This window comes from Ochotona curzoniae, unplaced genomic scaffold (genome assembly GCF_017591425.1).
Source record: "Ochotona curzoniae isolate NIBS_2020 unplaced genomic scaffold, NIBS_Ocur_1.0 scaffold_4953, whole genome shotgun sequence".
In the NCBI taxonomy this organism is placed as follows: domain Eukaryota; kingdom Metazoa; phylum Chordata; class Mammalia; order Lagomorpha; family Ochotonidae; genus Ochotona; species Ochotona curzoniae.
The window spans coordinates 4,582,979-4,592,701 of record NW_024467127.1 but is presented as its reverse complement, the minus strand read 5'-3'; the positions used below and the strand labels follow the sequence as shown (position 1 = coordinate 4,592,701).

Genomic DNA, 9,723 nt, shown 5'->3' with positions numbered 1-9,723 from the left:
CGCGGGTGGGCGGGAGCGCCTGGCGGCTCCCCGGGAAACCAGAGCTCCTGCACCCAAGCCGCGGGCACACAAGCCGGCGAGAGACCACTGTCAAGGCCAGTAAGCCCAAGCAGTCGCTCTTGAGGAGATTTCGTAACTCAAATCCGAGCGGCTCCGCTCCACTTTCCCAGGCGTCTCCTCTCCGGCTGGGCCTGACGTCATCCGCTTCAGGCTTGTCATTGGTTCACTGGAAGCTGGCTGCGCCTGCGCACTGCCTGTCTTTGAGGGTCGCGGGCAGCCGCCATTTTGGCCCCAGAGGTGCTGCTGGGAAGTAGAGCGGAGACCTTCGCGCCGGTGCCGAACCACGGCCTTTTCGGACGGGCTTTTCCGGTCGTGCCGCCGGCGGCTTTCTCTTCCCCCACCCTCCCGTCCCTGTCGAACTCTCGGGCGGTGCGGGAGCTCCTGAGCAGCGGGGCCGCGCTCTCGGGGGCGGGTGGACTACTCCCCGCCGGGAGCCCGCCTGCCATGGACTCGGAGTACTACGGCGGCGACCAGTCAGGTGGGCCGGCGGCCGGCGCTGCGGGGAGGGAGAGGCCGGCGCAGCGGGGAGGCCGGCGCCGGGGTCCCCGGAAACCTGGCGGGATGCGGGTGTGGACCCCGGGGAGAGGACGCCGGCCAGGCTGTGTGGGCGCCGCGGGGGAAGCCCCTGCTCTCCGGTTCCGGACTTTTCGGTGCGGTTGGGGGGCGTGGGCAGGTCCGCACGCCGGCTGGGGTCCCTGGGTCTTCCCGCTCGGACCTTAGCTTGGTGTTCTCCGCGCCTGGAAAGCCGCCTCGGCTCCCCTCGCCCCGAGTCCCGGTCTCCGTGCACTGCCTGCAGGAGCCCCGGCTGCCCACCCCTGCGCCTGGCACCCGAAGAGGCGGACCGGCAGGGTGACTTTCCCTTTTTGTCCTCACGGATGACGGCGAACGGTCGCGGCTGCAGGTGCTTTTCCAAGTGCACCCCATCTAGCCACTGAACGCATCTTCCTCGTGGGTCCCAAACCGTGCTTTTCCAAATCATGCGTGTTTTAAACTCACTTTTTTTTTTTTTTGGTAAAGTAGCCATACATGAAACTTGTATGGAGTATTCAAAAAGTCAAAAAGTGACTGGAATAACGGTCTCCCGTCGCTTTAGCGGGATTTTCCTTCCGTTTTGTAGGTACTGATTGTGCCCTGGTGAGCTCCGCACCTAGTTAGGTATAGAGGTGGTTCCTTCCTGCACAACTTGATGGGCTTCCAGTAGTGGGGCTCTTCCTTTATGGAAGCCTGCTTGTTATTAAAGCCGTAACTCTGTGCCCACAACTTAAATTCCTCTCAGTAGAAGCTTGCTTTCTTTGTCTTTTATTTATTTATTATTATTTTTTTCTATTTTGTTTGGGGTTTACCTTGTCTAAAGTGTTGGTTAAAGTTGGATAGCAGAGCTCGGTTGCCGTCATGGTTTTCTTTGCTTTGGTTATCTGTTGTTTTGCGCTGTTGCAGTCCGTGCTTCCCATGGACTGGTGCTTGTGAACAGTCCGCTCTGTGTCTGGGATGCAGCCTGCACCAGCATCCCTGCTCGGACGCACTATCTGAGTCCGAATCGGCCGCTGTCTAGTTTAGTGTATCGGAGGGTGGGAAAGTGCTGCAGAGAGAGACTGAATTTTCCCGCTTTTTTTTTCTTTTTATTTAAGATTTATTTGTTTTATTGGAAAGGCAGATGTACAGAGAGGAGGAGAGACAGAAAGGAAGATCTTTCGTCTGATGGTTCACTCCCCAAGTGAGTGCAATAGCCGGTGCTGCGCGAATCCGAAGCCAGGAGCCAGGAACTTCTTTCTGGGTCTCCCATGTGGGTGCAGGGTCCCAAGGCTTTGGGCCGTTCTCGACTGCTTTCCCAGGCCACAAACAGTGAGCTGGATGGGAGGTGGATTAGAACTGGTGCCCATATGGGATCCCGGGCGCATTCAAGCCAAGGACCTTCACCGTTACGCTATTGCACTGGGCCCTCCCCCTACCTTTTAACATGGAGTTGAACTAGTTTTTTTGGTGTTTTTTTTTGTTTGTTTGTTTTTAAGATTTACTTATTTTTATTTCAAAGGAGGATTTACAAAGAGGTGGAGGGACAGAGCGGGACAAGATTTTCCATCTGCTTGTTTACTCTTAGAATGGCCACAACAGCCAAAGCTGTACAGGTCCAAATGCAAGAGTTATTTGGAATTTCTCCTTGGGAATGGGTCTCCCACTCTTGTGCATGGGCCCAAGGCTTTGGGTTGTCTGTTGCTTTCCCAGTCCTTTAGCAAGGAGCTGGATCCGAAGTCCAGCAGTTGGGACTTGAACTGATGCCCGTATGGGATGCTGGCACTGTAGGCAGAAGAAAAAGTCACAGTGCTCACTTGTGTTTGAACTAGTTTAAGCAATACCCTGTTAAGTTGTGTTCTTGGTCCCCAGTGATGCTTCTTGTGCCACGCTAGATACCAGTGCCTGGTAGGGTCTGTGTGAGGACCAGTGATGTTGGTACTGACTTGGGTTCTTCAGTGTCCCTTGGTTCAGGTGTACGTGTCGTCCGCCTGCACCATCAGCGGGCTTCTGTTGTGTCTCTAAGCAGATGATGGCGGTGCTACCCCGGTTCAGGATGAGCGGGACTCTGGGTCAGATGGCGAAGACGATGTGAATGAGCAGCACTCGGGATCGGAGGCTGGCAGTGTAGATCACCACTCAGAGGTACGGCTTAGCCCTGGCAGCTGGGACACCTGGTGTGGGGGTGGGAGAGCTGTGTGAACCACCTGACGGGGAGGATGGAGGTGTGGCAGCTGCTGAAAGGGAATGGTTGTGAGGGGTCAGGTTCAGCCAACAGGAGAAGGCCTGGTTTCCCAGACAGTGACTTATGGGGCGGTCGGGTCCCTGTGCCTGAGCTGAATGGGAAGTGAAGCAGCTGGGACTTGAACCGGTGCCCATATCGGTGCAGGTGGAGAAATTAGCCCACTATGCCATCGTGCTGGCCCTGGGGATTTATTTCAGTTAGTTGGCCATATGTCTGTGGCAGATGCAGACAGCAACAGATGAAGATGGTAAAGATGCACAGGCTTTCTTGGGAGACTTTGGGTGCTGTGCATTTTGCTTGATTGAACCTGTGCAGGCAGTTGTTAGTTCTAGGTAGTGGGAGTAACTGTTAGAAATTCTGTTACTAGCTCTTTCCTTTGATGTGTCACTAAAACATGTATGCATTTACTTTTAAGCAGCTTCAGCTTTTTATAGTGATACTGTATAAAGCTGCATGTAATTAAAAATTTGGAAACATGTAAAGACAAAAGTTAAAAATCAACATACTACCCTAACAAGGAGTTAATCATTTGACATTTCTCCTGCCTTTTAGTTGTCTCCCATGTATGCACATTTCAGGTTGAGATTTTAGCGTATATAGTTACTTTTATCACTTTAGTTTCTCATGTCGTTCAGTTGCCTCGCTAAGCGGGAATCGTGACACCTGTGTTAAGTTGCTGCGTTTTGCTGCTGGTGTCCTGTGTCAGAGCTCAGAATCGTGTTTGAATCCTGAGTGCTCCACCTCTGCCCAGCTGTCTGCTGACGTGCCAGGGAAGATAGCAGGAGATGAGGCGAGTGCTAGGCCCCTGCCACCCTTGTGAGAGTGTGCATGGAATTCTAGGTTTCTGGCTGCTGCTTTGCTCAGCCCTTGCCCTTGCGACTGGGAAAGAACCAGCAAGTAAAAGATCTCTTTTACTCGCTCCCTTTTTATCACCCTGTCTTTCAAGTAAATAAATGGGGGCCAGCATTGTAGTGTGGCCAATTGAACTGTTGCCTGAAATGCCAGCCTCCCATTTGGGCACTGGTTTCCACTTAAGATCCAGCTCCCTGCTCATGTGCCTGGGAAGGTAGTGGAGAATGGCCCAAGTGCTTGGTCCCCTGCTGCCCGTGCGTCTGCGGCTTCAGCTTGGCCACTGTGGCAGTGAAAAATCAGTCTGTTTCTGTGACTGCCCTTTAGTCAATAAATCTAAAGCAAGCAGTCGGGGAGGGGGGTCGCGGAGAAAGAGCTCTCATTTACTGGTTCACTCCTTCCAAACGCCTTCAGTGGGCGCAGATCCCCAGAGCTAGAAGCTCAGTGGAGGTGACGTCTGTGGGTGGCAGGGTGCATGGCAGTGGGAAACTGGAGTCAGGAGCGGAGCGGGGTGTGGTGAGAGACGCACGTGTTGTAATCACTAGGCCAAGTGCCCATGCTTCAGTGAGCATAGCAGATGGCTCTGTAGTGTGGAGGCATTGTTACACTAAACCCTGTGTGCTGGAGAGCTTCAGAACGTTTATGGGAGATGATTTAAAAGGTAAGTTTATGTTGGTATAACATACTTTGAAATCCATGAATAGTTTTTAATAATTCATATCTCCAATGAACTTTTTTTTTTTTAAGATTTATTTATTTATTGGAAAGTCAGATATACAGAGAGGAGAGACAGAGAGGAAGATCTTCCGTCCAATGATTCACTCCCCAAGTGAGCGCAACGGCCGATGCTATGCCCATCCGGAGCCAGGATTTAGGAACTTCTTCCGGGTATCCCACACAGGTGCAGGGTCCTAAAGCATTGGGCCGTCCTTGACTGCTTTCCCAGGCCACAGGCAGGGAGCTGGATGGGAAGTGGGGCTGCCGGGATTAGAACCGGCGCCCATATGGGATCCGGTGCGTTCAAGGCGAGGACTTCAGCCGCTAGGCCACGCTGCCAGGCCCTCCAATGAACTTTTTTAAAGGTTTCTTTTATTTATTTATTTAAAAGATGTATTTGTTGTTGGAAAGTCAGATAAATAGAAGAGGAGAGACAGAGAGGAAGATCTTTCATCTGCTGATTCACTCCCTAAGTAGCCACTAGGCTACCGTGCTGGGCCCTTTAAGATTTATTTTTATTTTAAAGGCAGATTTTATAGAGAGAGAGAGAAAGTCTTTTGTCAGCTGGTTGACTCCTCAAATGACCTCAATAGCCTGAGCTAGGCAGGTCCAAAACCAAGAGCCAGGAGCTGTTTCTGGAGTCTCCCAAGTGGGTGCAGAGACCCAAGGACTTGAGCAATCCTTTGCTACTTTCCCAGGCCGTAAACCGAGAGCTGGATTGAAAGTGGAGCAGCTTTGATAGAAACCTGTGTCCGTTTGGAATGTTCACACCACAGGGTGGTGGATCAGTTTGCACTGCGCAGGCCCATCTAAGGGACTTTATGAAAACTGCCGCCTATGTATACATTTCAAAATGAAGGAGAAAAGCGTGCTTTGCATTAAGTGCAAGTCTTTTATGTATATGTATATACATTTATGTATAACACACATGTACCTTTGTGTTTATGTATGTCTATATTTCTCTTTCACTGTATTTGGAAAGCAGAAACAAGGATTTTCTATCTGGGCGCGCCTCAGATTTTCTATCTGTCCGCCTGGGCCAGGCGGAGCCAGGAGCCAGCACTCCGGCTCTCCCGTGGGTGGTGGGGACCCATGTGCTTGAGCCATCACTGGCTGCTTCCCAGGACTTGAACCTAGGCACTTGAGTCCCCAGTGACGTCATAGTCACTGCAGACATTGTTTTCTGTGAGGCATTTCGCGTGGGCTTTGTTTTTTCATTTCAAGGAAAGTACTTTTTTGCTTTTGTAGGTAAAAGATTTTTTTGTAAATGGTCTCCAGCGTCAGGGTCAGCGTATGATAAGATAAATGTGTGTGTGACATTTCAGTGAGGTGGGAGTGTAAGAGGGTGTTGTGTGTGAGAGAATATTTGCTCTGTGACGGTTCTGATTTACTGTGCGGTTTCAGGATCTGGTATTTTCTGTGGATGGAGGCCCTAGTCCCTGAGGAATGTAGTTACTATTTGCGTGCTGTGATAAACAAGGTTGTTCCTTCTGATGGGTGAAGCAGCAGTTGTTTATAACTGCACTGAGCCCGCTTACTGGGAGGAGGTATGAGGCATTACAGGCTTGTTTTTTTATTTTATTATTATTTTTTGTTTTGTCTTTACAATTTATTTTTATTGCAAAGTCAGATATACAGAGAGGAGGAGAGACAGAGGGAAAGATCTTCCGCCTGATGGTTCACTCCCTAAGCAACCGCAACGGCCAGAGCTGAGCTCATTTCAAGCCAGGAGCTCTTCCAGGTCTCCCATGTGGGTGCAGGGTCCCAAGGCAATGGACCGTCCTTGACTGCTTTCCCAGGCCACAGCAGGGAGCTGGATGGGAAGTGGAGCCCCCGGTATTAGAACTGGTGCTGATAAGTGATCCTGACGCGTTCAAGGTGAGGACTTTAGCGGTTAGGCCACTGCACTGGGCCCACAGCCTTGTTTTTTAAAGAGTGTTTATTTGAAAGTCACCAGTTGGATGGGGGAGTGAGGAAGAAGGGGGAAGCAAAGATCTTCCATCTTCTGATTTACTCCGCTAATAATGACTTCAATAGCAAGGACTGGGCCGGGGTTGAGTTGGGAGCCTGGAGCTCAGATGGGTCTCCACGTAGCTTCAGTGGTCCAAGAGCGTCAGTTGCTTTCCTGGGCACATAGGGAGCTGGATGGGAAGTGGAGCAGCCAGGATTCATTCTGGTGTTTCTGTGGGATGCCAGGGCTGCAGGTGACACCTGAACATGCTGCACCATGACACTGCCCCCATCGGGGACTGACTTTAAACCTCTGAGAATCCTGATGGTTACTGGGGGATCTGTTACATTATTAACAAAATAACGATTAAACAGTTTCTTCTGTTGATTTTACTCATGTCCGAGTTACAAAAACCAGTGATTTAAAATTTGCTATTTAATTGCTGGAACTAATCTAAAAATATTGAGTACTGTTTCAGTAGCCTTGAGCCTGTTTGTGTAGCTCCTGCTGCCCTCTTCCGGATTCTGTAATGTCTTATACTTTGAATCTATGACTAGAGCTTTCTTTCCTTTTTTTTTTTTTCTTCTTCTTTTTAAGATTTGTTTTATTTTTATTTGAAAGAGACAGGAGAGACAGAGAGCTCTTCCATGTGTTGATTTACTCCCTCGATGGCTTCAGCGGCTGGAGCTGAGCCCGTCCGAAGCCGGGAGCTTCCTGGTGAGTCTCTCACATGAGTGCAAGGGCCCAAGGGCTTGAACCATCCTCCACTGCTTTCCTAGGCCATAAACAGGAAGCTGGATTGGAAACGAAACAGTCGGGACTCGAACCAGCAGCTGTCTCAGATGCTAGCATCACAGACTGAAGCTTAGAACCAGGCCCTGTGACTGGAGCTTTCTTGATATAGTGATTTCTTCCTTCCTTCCTTCTTCATGTCACATAGGATTGATAGACACTCATGTGTTTGTGAAACACTTCAAAATGTGATGGAAACTTACAAGTACTGCCATCATTATCACGTATGTGCTTGTGCAGGGTGCTTGCTTTGCAGTGCAGGCGCCCTGTGTTGGGGGCGCAGGGTAGAGTGTAGCAGCTCGGTCTGAGATAACTGTCCAGTTCGTGGTGACTCTCCCACCTTGGGGATTGACTCCCAGTGCAGTACCCCTGCTTCGGCTGTGACTGATGGTGTTGTTGTGCTTGATAAATTCCCTGGCCAGTTAGGTCGTCTCTTGAGGAATTAAGATTTAGATCTGGACATTGAAATTTAGCTTGGATAGAGCTGAGTCATACCACCGAGTGTATTCTAGTCACTGACTTTTCTGTACCCTCTGTGCTGCCTTGGTTTTTTTGCTTCCTGAGTCTTATGCAAAGATTAATATTTTGTTGGTTTTAGATTTATTTGGAAGGTGGAGTTAGAGAAATCTTCCACTGCTGATTCTCTCCCCAGATGGGCACAGCAGCTGGGGCTAGGCAGATTTGATGCCAAGAACAAGCAACTTCTTCCGGGTCTCCCACATGGGTGCAGGCGCCCAAGTCTTTGGGCTATCTTCTCCTTTCCCAAGCCCTTAGCAGGGTGCCAGATTGGAAGTAAAGTAGCTGGCTCATTAACTGGCGCCCATATAGGATGCTAGCACTGCAGGCAGCAACTTTTACCCATTATGCCATGGTGTTGGCATATGAGTCAAAGTTCTTTTTGTAAACTTAGAGAATATTTCCGTTGTTTGTAACTCAACTAAATTGAATCAAACATAAGCATGGTATTGGGGGTTAGCATATAACACAGTGGATTAAGCCACTGCTGGCAATGCCAGCATCCCATATCAAAGTACTGGTTTGAGTCCTGGGTGGTCACTTTTTTCTTTAAGATGTATTTTATTAATTTTCTCTTTTTAATTTAAAAGGCAAAATTAGAGATGGGGAGGGGAGAGAGAGAGAGGGAGAGAAAGAGAGATAGATAGATAGATATCAGATTGAGATATCGCCAATCACTGGGTCACTCAAATGGCCGCGATGGCCTCCAAGTTGAGCTAACTCGAAGTTAGTAGTCATGAGTTTTCTCTGAGTCTCACACCTGGGTGGAGGGGCCCAAGAACACGGGCTATCATCTGCTCTCTGTTCATAAGCAAGGAACTGCATCGGAAGTGGAGCATCCTGGACTCGAACTGGCACACATGTGGGATGCTAATGCCGTTGGTAGAAGCTTAACCTTCTACGTTTTGGCACTGGCCCCAGTGCTATATTTTTTTTTTACCCAGCTTCCTGTTAATGTGCTTGGGCAGGCAGTAGAAAATGACCCAAGTGCTTCAGCCTCTGCTGCCCACATGGAAACTATCACTCTGCCTTTCCTTTTAAATAAACAAGTTATGTGATGGATATGTCACTAAAAGATTCCAGAAGCCCTGTCCCTTTTTAATTGGCTCTGCTGGTGGTACCTGTTTCCATCCTCTGCCCGGAATTTGTTAACAACTTAACTCTGGTTATCAACTAAGTGCAGAAATCCGTGCTGTCTGCGCTCCTTTTGCAGTGTGCCTTATAGTATGGTTCCAGTGGACTTTCAGATCCATGCATATGTTCATGGTAGGACAGGCACACTACATGCTTAGGATGTGTTTGCCCAGCTCCTCATTGCAGTCAGGTGATTCGGCCTTTCTAGCACCTGGTATGTAGTGTTGCTGCAGCATGCAGGAGAGATCTCATTGAACACAAGTGCGAGATGTTAGGAGGAGTCTGTTGGCCAAGCTCGGCAACAGCAGCTCCCCTTGTGTTTCAGGAGCTACCCTGCTGGGCTGCCAAAGTGGAGGGGGCGGGGTGGTTAAGCTCTGCTCCTCCAGTCAGCTTGAAAGCCGTACAGTATAGTTTCCACATATTTAATTAAGTGGCAGGAAGGGAGCTGCTGGATGGTAAAGTTTCCATGCAGTCAGTTAATCTAAAGCAGCACAGGGGGAGGCAGGAGAGGCCATCCTCACTGTCAGTTAACTTGAATGGCCAGGGAGGAGGTAGGAAGGGTAGGGTGTGGAACTTCAGTTTCCATGCTGTCTGCACTATCAATTAGCCCCGAAAGTGAGTGCTAGCTAATCAGCCAGCTGCACCCTGTCACAGTGTATACTAAATAATTGCTGTTGGGTTGGTTGCTCTTTATTTATTATGTCGATTTAACCCCTTTAAGATCTAGTACTTCATAGAGTGAATGTATGTCTTAGAGACCGTGCTATGCGTTCAGGGTGTTCAGTGAGGTAAGCAGACCAAAACCTGCCTGCCTTCTTGTAGGTTAGAGCTAGAAAATTGTTTGTCTTGGGCCTGGCACGGTGGCCTAGTGGCTAAAAAGTCCTCGCCTTGAACGTGCCAGGATCCCATGTGGGTGCTGGTTCTAATCCCGGCAGCCCCACTTCCCATC

General features: G+C 49.5%; 1 protein-coding gene across 1 annotated transcript in view; it reads left to right on the top strand.

Annotated features, from left to right (window-relative positions):
• Positions 1 to 276: 276 nt before the first annotated feature.
• IWS1 (interacts with SUPT6H, CTD assembly factor 1) overlaps positions 277 to 9,723 on the top strand; it is a 33,406-nt gene continuing 23,959 nt past the window's right edge. Inside the window, exons 1-2 of the mRNA XM_040971167.1 lie at positions 277 to 538; positions 2,600 to 2,715. Coding sequence (XP_040827101.1) covers positions 505 to 538; positions 2,600 to 2,715 — 150 coding nt within the window. The 5' untranslated portion in view covers positions 277 to 504. The remainder of the gene's footprint in view (positions 539 to 2,599; positions 2,716 to 9,723) is intronic.